General features: G+C 42.4%; 1 protein-coding gene across 5 annotated transcripts in view; it reads left to right on the top strand.

The window, feature by feature from the left end:
- Nucleotides 1–17,677, top strand: part of LRP5 (LDL receptor related protein 5) — a 192,271-nt gene that overhangs the window by 79,328 nt on the left and 95,266 nt on the right. For all 5 annotated transcript variants that reach the window (XM_075425033.1, XM_075425034.1, XM_075425032.1 and 2 more), the window contains exons 6-7: nt 12,498–12,894; nt 13,367–13,538. In XM_075425033.1, coding sequence (XP_075281148.1) covers nt 12,498–12,894; nt 13,367–13,538 — 569 coding nt within the window. The remainder of the gene's footprint in view (nt 1–12,497; nt 12,895–13,366; nt 13,539–17,677) is intronic.

Below are 17,677 nucleotides of genomic sequence, written 5' to 3'. Positions count from 1 at the left end.
TGCATCAGTGTAGCAACAGTGAGGCTGAGACGCTCCCTAAATTTGCAAACCCAAATTTACAGTTGTTTATAACTTTTTTCTGTCATGTTTACCCTTTGACAGATGATTGCATTAGCTCAGAATTGAGTTTTCTGTGGCTCCATCATACTTGGAACATAATAAATAATGCTTAAACTTCAAAGCATTATACAGCTGTCAGCCTCAGAGAGGGCTCATGGGATGTGAAGCATTTATTTCTGTTTGTATAAAGGAGGACACCGGTGCAGTGGAACTAATATCTTCAAGGTCTCTTGGTGAGTGGGAAGCATCTGCAATTAGAAGTCAACAGAAGTGTGACTGTAGAAAAACTATTGTAAGTGTGGTTCTGTTCAGTATATGTATTTTTAAAATAATAATTAAATATCTGTCATGGTTTAGCCTGGCTGGATGCCACGTGCCCACCAAAGCCACTCTATCACTCCCCCTCCTCAGCTGGACAGAGGAGAAAAAGTACGACAAAAGGCTTGTGGGTCAAGAGAAGGATGGGGAGAGATCACTCTCCAGTTACCATTGGTGGTCAAAACAGACTCAGCTTGGGGAAATTTGCTTAATTTATCGCCAGTCAAATCAGAGTAGGTTAATGGGAAATAAAACCAGATCTTAAAACACCTTCCCTCCACCCATCCCTTCTTCCTGGGCTCATCTTTACTCCCAGTTTTCTCTACCTCCTGCCCCCTGAGCAGCACAAAGGAACGGGGAATGGGGGATGCGGTCAGTCCATCACACGTTGCTTCTGCTGCTCCTTCCTGCTCACGCTCTTCCCCTGCTCCAGTGTGGGGTCTCTCCCAGGGAAGAGAATTTCCACAAACTTCTCCAATGTGAGTCCTTCTTGGAGGCTGCAGTTCTTCACCATCTTCTCCAGTATGGGCACGCCATGAGGTCACAAGCCCTGCCAGCAAACCTCCGGTGTGGGCTCCTCTCTCCATGGGTCCACAGGTCCTGCCAGGAGCCTGCTCCAGCGCGGGCTCCCCACGGGGTCACAGCCTCCTTCAGGCATCCACCTGCTCTGGGATGGGGTCCTCCATGGGCTGCAGGGGGACAGCCTGCCTCACCATGGTCTTCATCATGAGCTGCAGGGGAATCTCTGCTCCAGTGCCTGGAGCACCTCCTCCCCTCCTTCTTCCCTGACCTTGGTGTCTGCAGAGTTATTTCTCTCTCATGTTCTCACAGCTCTCTCCCACTGTAGGTTTTTCTTCCCCCTTCTTAACTGTGCTAATCACAGATGTGCGACCACTGTTGCTGATGGGCTTGGACTTGGCCAGCAGTGGGTCCATCGGCTGGCATTGACTTTGTCAGACGTAGGGGAAGCTTCTAGCATCTTCTCACAGAAGCCACCCCTATAGCCCCCCCACCCACTACACAAACCCAATACAGTTTCTTGTTGAGTAGTAATGAATTTATCATCGTTGTCTGTGTGCATCTGAAGGTGTCACCAGCAAAACTCTGTTAAACAGAAACTAGGTGGTAAAGTGGCTGTTACTTCCAAAGTCAGTGATTCCTTACTCTGAGCCAGTGGGGTTGTGTATCTCCAGCAGAGAATACGTGCATTTAAACTTTAAAACCATGCTTTGCGAGGAAAGTGCCAGAATCCAAAGACCATACCCTTTTTCTAGCGATGGGGATTTCTGACAGACTTTTTCTTGGCCCATCCTTTTTCCTGTGGCTTGTGATGGCGAACTGTTATTAAGAATTCTGTGCAATGGGATGTTCATTTATTTTGTTAATGAAAAGTAGAAGCTGGGACTATGTAAGCTGACATTCAGATTTACCACTTAACATTTCCAATTTTCTCTTTCTTTAAAGCACATACAGTATAGAAAGACCTAGGGGTGGGGGGAATGGGAAGGCGGGTAAGGGCAGATTCTTTGCTTGGTACAGCAATAGCCAGACAGTTGTGCTGATCTTTGTTTCTGGTTACTATCAATGCAGTTATCACTGTTATACTACTCCTGTTTTGACTAAGTCTTTGTAAGAGTTATCTATTCCTCTGTCAGTAGTAACTTTACAAAGCTTTGTGCTCAGGAGTGTAGTACTGGGTACGTACAAACTTAAGGTGTCTCACAGATGCTCAGTTCTAAATTAGAGTAGGGTGACTATGACTTCTGTGGTGCTACGGCTTTTTCTGGAAGAAACATTACGTTTGTCTAGTCAGCTGTTTTGCGCTAATGATCTTATCAGCTGTACAGTTTAATTAATGTTCTGTTTGTGGGGGTTTTTAGTGGCTGTATGAATGTGTCAAAACTGAATTGTAGGAGATTTTTTATGGTTCAGGCAAAGTAACTCTTAGAAGTCTGCCACTGAGATAATGTAAGAAACAGTAGACAACAGCTTTTTACTGCAACATGCAGACAGATATGATGTAATTTATGAGTTACGTGAGTGCTCTGGTATTTCCTTTCTTTGTCACAAGTGTTAGTTTTCCTTATGTCTACTTACTTTTTAATTAAATCAAGTCCTGTCTGAATGTGGACACTCAAAACATTCTTTCGAAGAAACCTTTCCTGTTCCTATTTTGTTGGTTGTGTACTCCCACTGCACACAACTCTCATTTTTAGATTGGTAAACCTGATGTGTGTTACATGCTCTGCCCAGTCTGCGGTGTCAAGTAGGAGGCTACATAGCCAGCTTTGTCAGCCCATTGCTGTCACACAGTGTGAAGCTGTGCTCTCTTCCTCTCAGACTGGAGGATAAATAAAGACCTGAACTGGGATGCATCGTGCTGTTTATGTTGCACCTTGCTCTGTTGAGGTACTCAAGGAGAATATATAAAAAGAATTTCCATCAATTTCTAGGTATTACCAAATTTTGTTCAGCTCCTCAGATATTTTTATTTTCTGTGGCAGTTGAATAGCAGGAATTGGGTTTTACACAGTGTTGTTGATTTAAACCTCTCATAATGAGTTTCATTACATCATTCTTCCTGTGGTGTGAAGAGCAGCTACGGCTAATGCTAAACCTTTGTGCAAGATGTTGTAATTGTTTGGAATACTGGCAAGCTTATTAAACAACATGGCAATGTTACCTATTTTAATACACTCCATATAGAATAATGAAGTTTTCTCTCACACCTACATTCTGTGCGCCCAGCTTTTTGGCTAGACACTGAAACTTTGCCAGGTATTCATTGTATTACAGCAACTGTAATACAGCAAGTGTATTACAGCAACTAGCAAAATCTCTTCCTTTCTGGTAAATCTTCTTAATTTATCAAGAGTGCTGTACTCAAACAGCTTGTAAAAGAGACTTCTAATGCACACTTTTAAAAAAGTGCTTACTATTTTGTTCTTTGGAGAAGAGCTAAAAGCTTTCCCATTTTTAGAGTTTATCTGATTTTTTTTTTCCTGACAAATGTTGATTTTTTCAAAGTTGCCTGTAAGTAGACTGAGTCTGTACATGCAGATGCATGCTCGTGCGTAAATCTGGCAGAAGAGTCCCACAATGGAGCATTGTTCTAGCCTAATTAGCAGACAGACAAACGGGAAGGGAATAACATGGTGTTTTCTGGTATAGATTAGCAGACGCAACCACTGCAGTCTACATTTGTTTAGCTTGGGTGAATAAGTTGGAGCATTTGTTACTGTATTATAGATGTCTTGTCACTTGTCAAATGTGAAGCGGGCCAAGGGAAGAATAAAAAAGGCTCTTGTCAACATGATGAGATGGCCTGCTTCACTACTGTCAGCTCTGATTGCAGTTAATTTTGAAAATAGAGTACAGTTGCCATTTCCAGCACTGAAGCATGAATTTTTAATAACATGAACACAAACCAACCAAGTCAAAGCAAACACTGTACGTAGCATGGATATTAAAAATAATTGATTACCATGGATATTAAAAATAATTGATTACTGGGTATGGGAGGAAAGCATCACATGTACGAGCAAAAAAAGCCTCTTAACCTCTTTCTATAGGATTTCTTCATTGCAAAGAGACCATGTGGTCATAGGGGAGTGAGAATAACTACCTTGAATAGTATTTTGTTTTCTCTTCTGTTTGGTTTTTAATTTCAGATATTGTTCTGCACGTGAACGAGAAGAGTTCATTGGCTTTAATGGGTATTAGACCTACTGAAAAGTTGTGTAGAAGATCTGCAGAAAGCTTTTGCTGAATAAAAAATGACTAGAGAAAAATAAACAGTTCAAAGCTTTAACTAGGTGGAAAATTAAAACCACAATTTGAACAGAGGTCTTTTAAAATGATTTCTAAATGGAATCTTCAGAGGGACGTAGTTCCTTCTGTTTTTCTCATCTGTGATTTGCATAGAGGACTTTATGTAACCTTCTGCTGAAGTGTTTGGTTGCTGCAATTGTGGTGTTGAAATAGCTTGCATTCGCTGTCCCCCCCCAAAAAAAGACTTTTGTTCATTGCATGGTGTTATGTATGACCGTGTTATGACAGTTAGCAATTCTGCTGGGAATCTCTTAATCATGTGGTTACAAAAAAGACTGCAGTGAGAGAGGTCTTTGAAGATGAATTTAATTAAATAACTGCTGTAGCACATTAGCACTAGGTAAATAGGTAGCTGTAACGTATTTGGCAGGTTCTAGAGTACCTAGAATAACACAAGGCAAGTCACAGCATAGCACTTCTGTAGCCTTGAAAACATTCCTACCAGCATTAATAATCAAAATACCTCCATGATACAGATAAAACTAATGAACCAGACAAGCATGTTTGTCCAGGTTTTTAGAGAGAACAAGTGTCAGGTACTCATCTCTTAATGGTGTGCTCACAGCCTGCTGCCAAGTCTTTTTTTCTATAGCAGAAATGGAGTCAAATATGGTTATAACCAACACTGTGATTTTAGACTGCATTGTAATAAAAGCTAGGATTTTTGCACCTATCAAAAATTATCCACGATAATGATCTTTTACCACCTCTACATGTGGGGGAGCAGAACGTAGTGGGATGTGCTGTGATGACATTTCCTCTGTTCACATGTTTTTTTGATGTCCAAGGATGTAGATGCATGTCTGTCAAGAGCCTTGTTGTGCAATAGTTTGACTTAATTTTAAGCATCTCTGCAGTAGAGATTGCCAAGCAGCCAGAACTTTAAATTGGCCAGGTAGCTTATTCCCCTTATTATTTCTTTTTCCCATAAGTCTTGAGTTAGAGATATGTTAGAAATTAGAATAATTTCCCAAGAAGCATCTGGTTCAACTACCAATAAACTGTCCTGGTTGTCAACTGAAGTGCAGGGATTTTTTTCTGGTCTGCTAGGTCAGCAAAGAAAAGTTTTCTTCTCCCTGTTCATTTTTAGATGTGTATGTCTGTGAAATGGAACTGAGGTTGGGAATATTTCTACAGTAGTGTTTGCCTGCAGAAAAAGCTGGACCGAATATGTCAGAAACAGGATTGTTTTTTTCCCTTTGCAAGAAGGTTGTAGTCATTATGTAAATGATGATTCAAGGAGTCCTGGCTGTCCAGTTCCTGGTCAAAATATTATTTTATATGCAAATGAATGTGTGGTCATATGCACAGGTGAACGTGAAAGAGCTGGATGAGATAAAATTTGAGTCCGATTATTGCTGGTGTGAGGAACTGAACACTGTTTTGGTGTACTTGTGGATTTTAGGGAGATATTAACAGTGTCTAGCCAGCATCTCTAGGCATAATTTAGGCCTTAGACTGAAAGTTCCTTCCTCTGGTATGTTCAGCTCTGACCTTGTTCACAGTGAACCAAGGCGAAGCTGCAGTTAGTTGTGTGAAGAGGCAAAACGTGTGCATTTGATTCTTACCTGTCTGTTCCCATGCAATGATGCTTGTAATGTTGGTCGTCTTAGAAAAACATGTAATATTGGTAATTGCTGTGTTACCAGTTGCCAGGCATGTATTTGATGCTCCTCTGCTTCATACTACTCATACTTCAGTAGTAAAATTACGATTACAGACACAGTAATATAGCAGAAATTCAGAAGTTAAGATGGATATGAAACTCAATACTGTGGGTGGCTAAATAGCTGCAGTGCTGCTCACTTTTTGAGACAGATGAGCTAAAATAATTTAAAATTAGTATATAATTTAAAACTCTTCTGTGTTTGTAGAGCACTTGGTTGACCAGATACATCCCCCTTTCCATGTTGAGTTTTGAGGCCTGAATTTTTAATTGACTTGCACTGAACATGAGGTTTTATTTTGACTCCCACGCAAGTGGAATACTTCAGAAACATCGAAGCAAGACATAAAACTTCGTTACGTCAGGTATTTGTTTCTGCTGTAGTTGCTATGCTGTTGTAGCTTGCTCTCTGGCCTCTGCAGTTGGAGATCAGTGTCCTGTTTTGCAGGTGCTCCTACAGTGACTTTTTTTCCCCTTTGGCTATTAAGGTGTAATTTTAATTTGCATTAGAAAATCAGATGTTTTCTGTCTGTTTAAATGTAGAAAGAATTACGACCTTTTGGAAATCTTTCCTGTAAAGACACTAGTTGGCGGTGGATAATCTGTTCTATTGGAGGTAATACAGAGGTAATATTAATCTGTATATAGTATGACCTGGGTTCTTTTTCATTTATGCTGTTGTCAAGCTAACATGCTCTGGACAAACCAGTGTCAGGTGACATCGTAAGTTCCCTGGAGATGGTAATGTCCAAAAAAACCAAGCATGTTTAATACTTAGCACCATGGGATTTGATACCAGTTAAGCACTTCTAACAAAATGTCAGCACAACTAAGTTAATGAAACAAAAGAGATCTAAAAGCCTTTGTATTTGAACAGGCTCCATAAAAATATCGTTTTTAACACAGCACAGATTAGTTTTGAATACAGCTCTTTTACTGTTTTGAAGATGCTCCCTTTCTGCTTAAAGTTGATTCTCTGCATACTATCTTGGGTTTGATCTGTTTTCTAATCCCAAGATGTCAGCGTAGTCCCAAGACTGCTGTTCCTGCAGTAATCCTTGATATAGAGAGCGAGAACAGCATCACAGACTGTGGACTGCTTTTATTCCCAGATAGCTTTTTAAAATAGCTGTCTGGGAACTGTCTTAAATTTCATGTACTTTGAGGTAGTTAGAATGAAGCAGTTGACAGTGTCACCTTTCTTTCATGCTGTTTGTGATTATATGTAGTTAATCTTTCAAAGATAATTTGTTGGCATATACATCTAGCAATGAAGCATGGTAGAAGAGGAGGTGTAAGCTATATATTGAACTTGTGTCCACTATGGTCTTATTTAAGAGAACAGTTGATTGATTGATTGATTTTTCACTGTTCAGGAAGTAAACCAACATTTTTAAGCGTAATGTAAAATGCAAATTACGGTTTTAGGTATCCTATTACTTTTATTTAGTAAAGGTGCTAAAATCCAGGAGATTCATAAAGCTTTTGAAAATGAATACTTCTGCTAGTAGTGCCTTCTAAAGATTGTTGATACATGTTGTTCCCTTAGCAGAAAGGAAACTTGAAAAAATGAAAAGCAGTTGCTGTGCTTACCTAAGGGGGCAATGGAGAAAGGAAGCCTTATAAGATGTCTGGTTATGTGGGGCTGTTCCCTTCTCGATTTGGATAACAGGTTACTAGTTTTGCTATATCCAGGGAAGCAAGCAGAAGTTTCAAACATGAGAAACACTCTTCCTGAAAACCTGTTTTTATTTTGAAACCTTTGAAGTTAGAAAATCTGTATTACCGAAATTTGATGGTAGAGATCTCTCTTGCTTTGCTGTCAAGAACATATGGGCTTTCTCTCCTCCCTTCACGTGGTTTATGAGGTCCGAGTTATTGTTGCTTTCCTTCTAACCAAACCTTCTCTCAAAGTTTCTTGGTGCAACTGATGCTGTAGTTATCAAACCTTGTCAACTAATGTGGACTGGGAGAAGCAGTCTTGCTGGAGCGCCTCCCTGTTCCAGCACAAGTGCCTGTGGACCTCTGCGGTGAACCGGTCTGGTGGTTAACTTAGGCTGATAGCTTTATTTCTGTTGAGTTAGTTGTTGTTCGGGTCTGCTTTTTGGTGTGGTTTGCAGCACACAGCCATGCTGTGCTAGCGTGTGAGAAGGGGTGATACAGAAGTGAGAACAAGCAGCCCATGGCAAGGAGAAGGGCAACACCACTCAGGAGCTGCAATGACTTGAGATTTTTCAAAGTGCACATCAAACTATGTCCTCCATGCTCTGTAGCAAACTTGTTTGGGTGGTGTTACAACGCTACTTTTCTAGATCCTGTCCTTTTATTATATACTTGCAACCTGAGCACTGTTTCTTTCCAGAGCGTCTGAGATATTATTTGGAGACTAAGTTCTGATTTCCAAACCCAAAAGCAAAGAGCAGCACAGTCCAGCTCCCAAAGTGAATGTGAATTTGATTTTGATGTGCAATAGATTCAACTTCTGAGTCTCCAGAACTCCATATGTGTGCCTAGGTGAGAATTATTTGCAGTAGAATATTCTCACGAGGATTTGAATTCCTGTTACTCTTAGTGGGCTCAAAAGATAGGTGCTGTGTCGACTGTTTTCATTCAGTCTGGGCTGTTGGTGGGAGGTGGAAGTTTTCATCTCCTGCTGGTATTTGCTGGTTGGGATGAAACTCAACAAGTGACTTTTGTTCTGGTTTCCAGCTTTGGAGTGTTGCTGAACAATAGAACTCCTTGTCAGTTTTCAAACTACACGGTATCTATTTAGTAACAGCATAGGAAAAAGACACATGTTGCTCTTTCTGTGCGGAAGCATGCATGGGTAAAGGTGGAGAAAAAGTGTTTAAGCAGCTGGATGTTTTACTGTGTGTCTTGTTTTTGTACTGATAAAAGAAGTTGCAGGAAAGATGACACTGAAGATGCCATTTGTCTCTGAAATGTGCTCCAGGTTGTTGTTTGGAACCCTTTCCACAAGCACTGAAACTTTGCAGTGGGGAGGAAGAATAGAAGTGAGAAAAGAAAAACAATTCTATTGGCTTTGAATTAGTTCTGCATCAACTTTGGCCAGATGAGAAATACTTACTGTAGTTGCTGCTAGCTTTCTTGTTGGGCTGTCTGGAGCAAATCATTAATGTAATTGGTTTACAAAATTGTCAGGTCTTCTGTTAGCCTTTGTCAGTTATTATGTAGGGCTTGTGTGTGAAAACCACATCTAATGCACTGATACAGCTAGTGGGAAGTTCGTCTGAGCTGAGGAATATATATATATATGTAACGTGATGAGAAATCTGGACCTATCACCACCAAAATCCAGACAGAGATTGCTATGAACCATATTAGTTTAGGAGGCTGGGAGAAAGGTGCTGTCATTGTGATGTAAGAGTGCCAGCACAATTTGAGAAGAACTGGTTAGGAATAACTACTTGCTCAGGCAAGTCTATATTTCAGGGAAAGTTTGATGTCCTTATTTTAAGGAAATTCTTCTTATTATGCTGACAGTGGCAGTTAACAGAATCACAGAATCACAGAATAGTAGGGGTTGGAAGGGACCTCTGTGGGTCATCTAGTCCAACCCTCCTGCGGAAGCAGGGTCACCTACAGCAGGCTGCACAGGAACTTGTCCAGTTGGGTCTTGAATATCTCTAGAGAAGGAGACTCCACAACCTCCCTGGGCAGCCTGTTCCAGTGCTCCGTCACCCTCATAGTGAAGAAGTTCTTCCTCATGTTCAGATGGAACTTCCTCTGCTTCAGTTTGTGCCCATTGCCCCTTGTCCTGTCACTGGGCACCACTGAAAAGAGTTTGGCCCCATCCTCCTGACACCCACCCTTGAGATATTTATAAGCATTTATTAGGTCCCCTCGCAGCCTTCTCTTCTTCAGGCTGAACAAGCCTAGCTCCCTCAGCCTCTCCTCGTAGGGGAGATGTTCCAGTCCCCTCATCATCCTTGTAGCCCTCCGCTGGACTCTCTCCAGTAGCTCTTCATCTTTCTTGAACTGGGGAGCCCAGAACTGGACACAGTACTCCACATGAGGCCTCACCAGGGCAGTGTAGAGGGGAAGGAGAACCTCCCTCGACCTGCTGGCCACACTCTTCTTGATGCACCCCAGGATCCCATTGGCTTTCTTGGCAGCCAGGGCACACTGCTGGCTCATGGTTAACCTGTCATCCACCAGGACACCCAGGTCCCTCTCCACAGAGCTGCTCTCCAGCAGGTCCACCCCAAGCCTGTACTGATGCATGGGGTTGTTCCTCCCCAGGTGCAGGACCCTGCATTTGCCCTTGTTGAACCTCATCAGGTTCCTCTCTGCCCAACTTTCCAGCCTGTCCAGGTCACGCTGAATGGCAGCACAGCATTCGGGTGTGTCTACCACACCTCCCAGTTTGGTGTCATCAGCAAACTTGCTGAGGGTACATTCTAACTCTTCATCCAGATCGAAGTTAAACAAGACTGGGCCCAGTACTGACCCCTGAAGGACACCACTAGTTACCAGCCTCCAACTAGACTCAGCGCCGTTGATGACAACCCTCAGAGTTCTGCCATTCAGCCAGTTCTCTATCCACTTCACCGACCACTCATCCAGCCCACACTTCCTGAGCTTCCCTAGGAGGATATCATGGGAGACTGTGTTGAAAGCCTTGCTGAAGTCAAGGTAGACAACATCCACAGCTCTCCCCTCATCTACCCAGCCAGTCATGCCATCGTAGAAAGCTATCAAATTGGTTTTCCTCTGGTGAATCCATGCTGACTACTCCTGATAACCTTCTTTTCTTCCACTTCCTTCATGATGATCTCTAGAATGAGCTGCTCCATCACCTTTCCTGGGATGGAGGTGAGGCTGACCGGCCTGTAGTTCCCTGGGTCCTCCTTCTTGCCCTTTTTGAAGACTGGAGTGACATTGGCCTTTCTCCAGTCCTCGGGCACCTCTCCTGTCCTCCAGGACCTTTCAAAGATGATGGAGAGTGGCTCAGCAATGACATCCGCCAGCTCCCTCAGCACTCATGGGTGCATTCCATCGGGGCCATGGATTTGTGGGCATCCAGATTGCTTAAGCGATCCCTCACACAGTCCTCCTCGACCAAGGGAAAGTTGTCCTCTTTGTAGGCTTCTTCTCTTACCTCTGGGGCCTGAGATTCCTGAGGGCCAGTCTTAGCGCTGAAGACTGAAGCAAAGAAGGCATTCAGTAGCTCTGCCTTCTCCGCATCCTCTGTCACCAGAACACCCGCCTCATTCAGCAGCGGCCCCACGTTGTCCCTAGCCTTCCTTTTGCTGCTGATGTAGTTGAAGAAGCCCTTCTTGTTGTTTTTGACATCCCTTGCCAGCTTCAATTCCTGGTGGGCCTTGGCCTTCCTCGTCGCATCCCTGCATACTCTCACCACGTTCCTGTACTCTTCCCAAGTGGCCTGTCCCTCTTTCCACATTCCATGGACCTTTCTCTTCTGTCTGATCTCCGCTAGAAGCTCCTTGTTCAACCATGCAGATCTCCTGCCTCCTTTGCTCGATTTCTTTCTCAGGGGGATGCACCGCTCCTGAGCATGGAGGAAGTGACGTTTAAAGAGTGACCAGCACTCTCGGACCCCCTGCCTTCGAGAGCCCTGGCCCACGGGATTTCTGCCAGTAGCTCCTTGAAGAGGGCAAAGTCAGCCCTCCTGAGGTCCAAGGTTTTGATCCTGCTTATCGCCCTGCTTCCTCCACGCAGGATCCTGAACTCGACCATTTCATGGTCACTGCAGCCGAGTCTACCTCCGACCTTCACATCCTCCACCAGTCCCTCCTTGTTTGTTAACACAAGGTCCAGCAGCGTGCCTTTCCTTGTTGGTTCCTCCACCACTTGCATCAGAAAGTTATCATCGATGCTCTGTAGGAACCTCCTGGATTGTGCCTGCCTAGCTGTGTGGTCTTCCCAGCTGATGTCAGGGTGGTTGAAGTCCCCCATGAGAACCAGGGCCTGTGACTGTGAGGCTGCTTGCAGCTGCCTGTAGAAGGCCTCATCAACCTCCTCCTCCTGGTCAGGTGGCCTGTAGTACACACCCACCATAATGTCACCCTTATGAGCCTGTCCCTTAATTCTAACCCACAAGCTTTCAGCTTGTTCCTCATTTGCCCCCAGGCCAAGCTCAATGCATTCCAGTTGCTCCCTCACATATAGAGCAACTCCCCCACCTCTCCTTGTTGGTCTGTCTTTCCTAAAGAGTCTGTAGCCATCTATGACAGCATTCCAGTCATGCGAGTTGTCCCACCATGTTTCTGTGATGGCGACCAAGTCGTAGCCGTCCTGCTGTATAATGGCTTCCAGCTCCTCCTGTTTATTGGCCATGCTACATGCATTGGTGTAAACACAGTTGAGCTGGGCTGTCAGTCTCACCCCTGACACTGGCATTCCACGCCTGGGCTCATCCCTAGTGAGCTGGGCGATGTCCCCTTCCCCCTTCGAACCTAGTTTAAAGCCCTCTCAATGAGCCCTGCCAGCTCATGGCCAAGAATTCTTTTTCCCCTCTGAGATAGCTGAGTTCCACCTGTCGCCAGCAGGCCCGGTGCTGTTCACAGCCTGCTGTGGTGTACTGAAGTGTTCACATCAATAGCAAAGGAAACGATACCATAAATGCTTTTCTCCACAGGTGCTGAAGAAGTCTTGCTGCTCGCTAGGAGGACTGACTTGAGGAGGATTTCCCTGGACATGCCAGATTTCACTGACATTATTCTGCAGATAGACAATATCAGACATGCGATTGCCATAGACTACGATCCTGTGGAAGGCTACATTTACTGGACTGATGATGATGTCCGGGCAATTCGTCGGGCCTACCTTGATGGCTCTGGAGCACAGACTCTCATAACCACAGAAATCAACCATCCAGATGGTATTGCTGTGGACTGGGTGGCGAGGAATCTGTACTGGACTGATACTGGAACAGACCGCATTGAAGTGACCCGGTTGAATGGGACATCAAGAAAGATCCTTATCTCAGAAAACCTAGATGAACCTCGAGCAATAGTGCTGAATCCTGTAATGGGGTAAGTTTTGTGTTTATTGATAGCCCTGTGGTAGGTCTTTGGATCCAGTTTATGGTCTCCTGAAACTGAAAATCTGCAAATTGTGAGGTGATGTGTGTATTATTTGTCAAATGTTCTGGAAATAACTGTCTTTCCCTTGCTTCATCCCTTTAATACTGTGTATATAAAAGGTGACTTCTAAATATAGTGTTCTTGAGTTAACCTGTACATTGTGTTTTTGGTTGAATTTTCTTTTCTCTGCATCTTCAGAGTTATCATAACTATGAAAGAATTGGGCCACTGCATGTTTTAAATAGTTTATTTAATGCTCAAACTTTATGTTGTCATCACTGATTACAGTTTGATTTGCCTTGTTTCCTGCAGATGGGAAAGCAGAATGTTAGTGAGTTCTTTCAAAAGCAGAACAAATCTTGACACTTCTTTGTCTTGCGTGTTACATGCATTGACTGCTTCTCCTCTTTATTTTTTACAGCTACATGTATTGGACGGACTGGGGTGAAAGTCCAAAGATAGAATGTGCTTATTTGGATGGCTCAGAAAGGCGAGTTCTGGTGAATACGTCCCTAGGTTGGCCTAATGGCTTGGCACTGGATCTTGAAAAAGACAAGCTTTACTGGGGAGATGCAAAAACAGATAAAATTGAGGTGAGTAATAGAGCCATACTTGTGTGCATTCTTAGAAAACAAGTGCTGTTGTAATGTGCTGCTTTATGTCTTGGATACATGTATCCATTTTTTGAGAAGTCTGTTGTTTCATTAATATTAAAATTATATTTAGCATAACAAGACATATTTAAGAGGAAAGGAAACACATTCATGTAGTTCAGAAAATTTTTGCAAGAAATGTTGTTTGTTCTGTCTACGTTGCTACAAATGGAATTGCTTGAAATCCCTAGTCTTACCTGAGGCTTTTGCAACAAATTAGGACGCTCATGTACAACCTCTTTAAAAGATGTTTTGACTTGTCTGTGGTGCTTGGAACTAGTATCTAAAATTGCTGCGTGTGAAAGACTTGATGCAAGGTTCGTCATTCTACCTCTGAATTTGAGGAGGAGAAATTATCTTCACAATGTTCTATAAACATTTATGACGATATTTAGTATTTTGTAATTGTTGAAAGAATTTCTGATAGAACACAGTGTGATTCCGTTATGCTCTCCTTTTTGGGGAAGATTTTTCTCAAAAATGCAAAAAATTCATCCTGTCTGCCTGTTCCTCAAACACTAGACAAAGTTGGACAAATTATCCAGTCATTTGTTATGATTTGCTCCCAGGAGTAAAGTAGTGAAGTGTCTCTGGAGATTCACTGCTTTAAATTTAAAATATGGTCAAAGCAGGCGTCTGTACTGGTCTGTTCATGGACATTGACAATTGCAGCAGAGAGGTCCGAGATGTTTCAAGAGACATCAAGGAGATGCGTTTTTCCCCAAATCTTAATCTAAAAGAATAACTCTGTTGCCACAGAGGTGAAACAAGTCTTAGATATAGCTGCAGAGAACTGAGTCCCAAAGTAGTTTCACTCAGAGCAGAACATGATAAATAACTGGAAGAGTTAGAATGAAGTTTCGGGGCAGGGCTTTTTGGGGCTTCTGAACCTGTGTTCATGAGATTCTGAGGTTTCAGTGAATTATTAACAACAGTATTCAGCTGAGAGGAAGTTCACCAGATTGATAGAGCTCGATAATATTGTGGTGTAGACAGGCACATGGCTGTTGTGTAATCCAAGACTACTGATCAACAGCCATTTTATACATTTGTTGTGGATGTGTTCATGGAGTTGCTAAAGGTCTGTATGTAGTAGTGGATTTCCCTGCACGAATGTGTCCATTTAACTTGAGACAGCTGACGATGTGGGTAGAGAATACAGATACAGCCAGACGTTGTGAGTAAGTCTGAAACAGAACCTGTTGTGTTCCCCACCATCCTCAATGCTTTGTTTCTAAATGAAGGAGTTGTTTAAGAAGTGCATCTGGTTACTGGTCACTTGTGCTCATATTTCTAAGAAGGAAAAATTGGATTTTGAATCTCAATCTAAATTTGTTATAGTGGGTTATGATTAACCTGAGGGTTTGGATGACAGCATGAGACATGACCTAAGATCAGGCAAATTCAGAAATTCCTACTCTGTTATCATTAGATCATTAGATTTGTCAGCCAAACAAATGTTACTTTTTAATGTGTTGTTAAGCTCCAGGTGACTGGTGGTCATAAGCCCCTTGACACGGTTGTGGCATGTTCTTAGTATGAAGTAGTTGTTTGTCTTCCACCAGGATGTTGGAAGAACAGTTTGAAAATTAAAGGTGCTCAATAATTAGGTCCAAGTATTATAATTTGAAAAGGGAATTCTCCAGGGAATTTTAATTAGCTTCAAAGTAAGACAAGGGGAATAACTAGCTAATGGAAATCAATTAATAAAAACAATTATCAAACCAGAACGTAAGAGTAAAGACCCCAAAGAAAGTTTTTCTCTTTAAAGCAATAATTAAAAGTTTTCTTGCTGTGGTATAAGCTGGTTTACTGAAGTCATGTTTTGACTATACTGTTAGAACAGGCTATTTCTGTACCAATACCTAAGAAAGGCAATATAGAAATTTTTCTTTTGGTCATGACCTGTGATGTCGATTGAGTTTTCATGTTATTTGGGGGAGTAGCATATGCAATGTTTTTAGATAAATTAATTTTGAGGAATTACTGTGCCCTTTAAAGGTTTAGCCCTCAGGAAAAGGAGAAGCAAGACTCTCTGCTTGTTCCAGAAATGTTACTTCAGTGTTTGGCAGTAGCGAAGTACTGGGCTCGATGACTGTCAGAGAGGTCCTGTTCCCCCTTGCCTTTCAGCCTGCAGGACAGAGAAAGTTCCAGAAGCCACCTTTTGGAGGTGGGACCATAGTTTTGCAAAGTGTTTTATGGTTTTAAGTGGTCTGTTCAGTCTGTTTCACTTCATTGTAAGGCAGTGAAGCTAGCGATACTGTTTGGTTTGGCATCTAAGTTTCGGAAAATCAGAGAAGCCAAAGTAAGGGGATTTTATTCCCTCCGTTTTTCTTTTGCTTATTATACATAACTTTTTGCGGTTCTCTTCTCTTTGCAAAAACAGAGAGAAGAGGGTGGTTCACTTGGTCTTGCAAACAGAAGATATTCTTTACATGAATTGGGTTGTGACATCTGTAGATAAGGTGATTCCTATATGTTGTGCAACCCTGTTTTAATTATTATCACAAAGAGTGAAATCTCTAGGTTCCTAGCAATGGACTCCACATTTTCTTAGATTAAAACAGGTGTAAATATTCTCAATTGAAGTCTTTTCATGCTTTTTTTTTTTTCTTTTTGCACTTTTTGTCTTTATGCTTGGAGTTTACTGTTGTTAGCTATCATGAACAGACTCCTTCTCACGCTGTATTTACAAATGTCTGAATAGGCTCATTTAGGATATGATGGGCGAAAAAAGTCATGTGTGTTTTCCCGCAGTTCTGAACCATGCTGTAAAGGGGTCTGTCATGGTCCATTCTGGACTGGCACGAGTTGAAACTGTTATCAGTAGAAATGGATGTTGGATATCTATTGCAGAACTTCCATTAGAAAATAAATTTTCAGTTTCCATTTTGGAAGACGTGCCAGACACGTTTCTATACTATGCTTGCCTGGGAAAGAGCTGTGTGACCTCACCAGTTACTGATGCAGCTCAGATACTGTGCAAGTTGAGACTGGTCACTATAACAGAGCCTCTTTTCATTAATACTCCTCTACAAGATGAAAAAATTGCGCTAAGGAAATATTTTAGAATACAAGCAAATTGATCCGATGGATTGTATTTCACATTTATTGCTCATCTTGCTCTAGTCTATGAGGTGGGACATTTCCACTTTTACTTGCTATTGAAGTTATTCCGCATAAACTCATTCTGTCATGCATGTGTTCTGTTGCCAAGAGCGTGCCATTTAAGTGGCTTACCAGTGCAGCTGGTTTCTCAGTGATTTGTTCTGTATGTGTATGTATGTCTGTTGCATCCACAGCTTGTCAGAAACAAAAGCCAGCTGGCTGCAAGTGGAGGATATGCGTTCATATTTCATACTGTGGTTGACCTAGCTGAGTATTAGGATTTTTCTTTTTGCCGATAAGCACCTAAATCTACCTTGAAGCGTAGCATGTTACTGGATGAATTTAGTTTATGTTGACACCTAAAACCAGCATAGGTGGAATAGTAAATAGTAAGTTGTAACTCATTAGGTACAAAAATAAAATAAAAAAAAATTCATGAAGTTTTGGGTGGTTTACTCTCCTGCTACGCTGCAAGGAGAGAGGTTTTGCTTCATCTAAAATAACATTCAGATTTATGCTGAGGAAGACTTCAACCAACTGGAGGGCCCCTGCGCAGTTCAGAAAGTGGCACTCTGCAGCTGCACTCTACTGCAGAAGGCCAAGAAGGTAGCATGTGGCATGTGGATCGCTGCGTGCTGCCTTTAGTGCGCTGAAGATGGGGGGCCAGAGAGCTTGTAGATGGTAATGGAGAGGGACAGTGGCTGGGCTCTGCATTGGGTAGTTGACTGTTAAGGTGCCAGCTTCACTGCCATCACCTACTTTTCAGAGCAGTTAGTTTCTCTTGGACTTTTGTAGTGATGTCACTTGGCAGTTTTGTTATCAAAAAACTGCAGTTGCAGATTTTCTGAAGCAATTGGAAATTTTCTAGAGACCAAAGATCTGCGAAAGGCGTAAGGTAAAGGAGGAAATTCCTATCTCCACGGTTTTTCTCTATCCATCTACTTTCACCTGCCTCAAAGTGTCCCAGCTCA

Source organism: Opisthocomus hoazin, chromosome 7 (genome assembly GCF_030867145.1).
Source record: "Opisthocomus hoazin isolate bOpiHoa1 chromosome 7, bOpiHoa1.hap1, whole genome shotgun sequence".
In the NCBI taxonomy this organism is placed as follows: domain Eukaryota; kingdom Metazoa; phylum Chordata; class Aves; order Opisthocomiformes; family Opisthocomidae; genus Opisthocomus; species Opisthocomus hoazin.
This window is presented reverse-complemented; position numbering and strand designations above follow the sequence as displayed.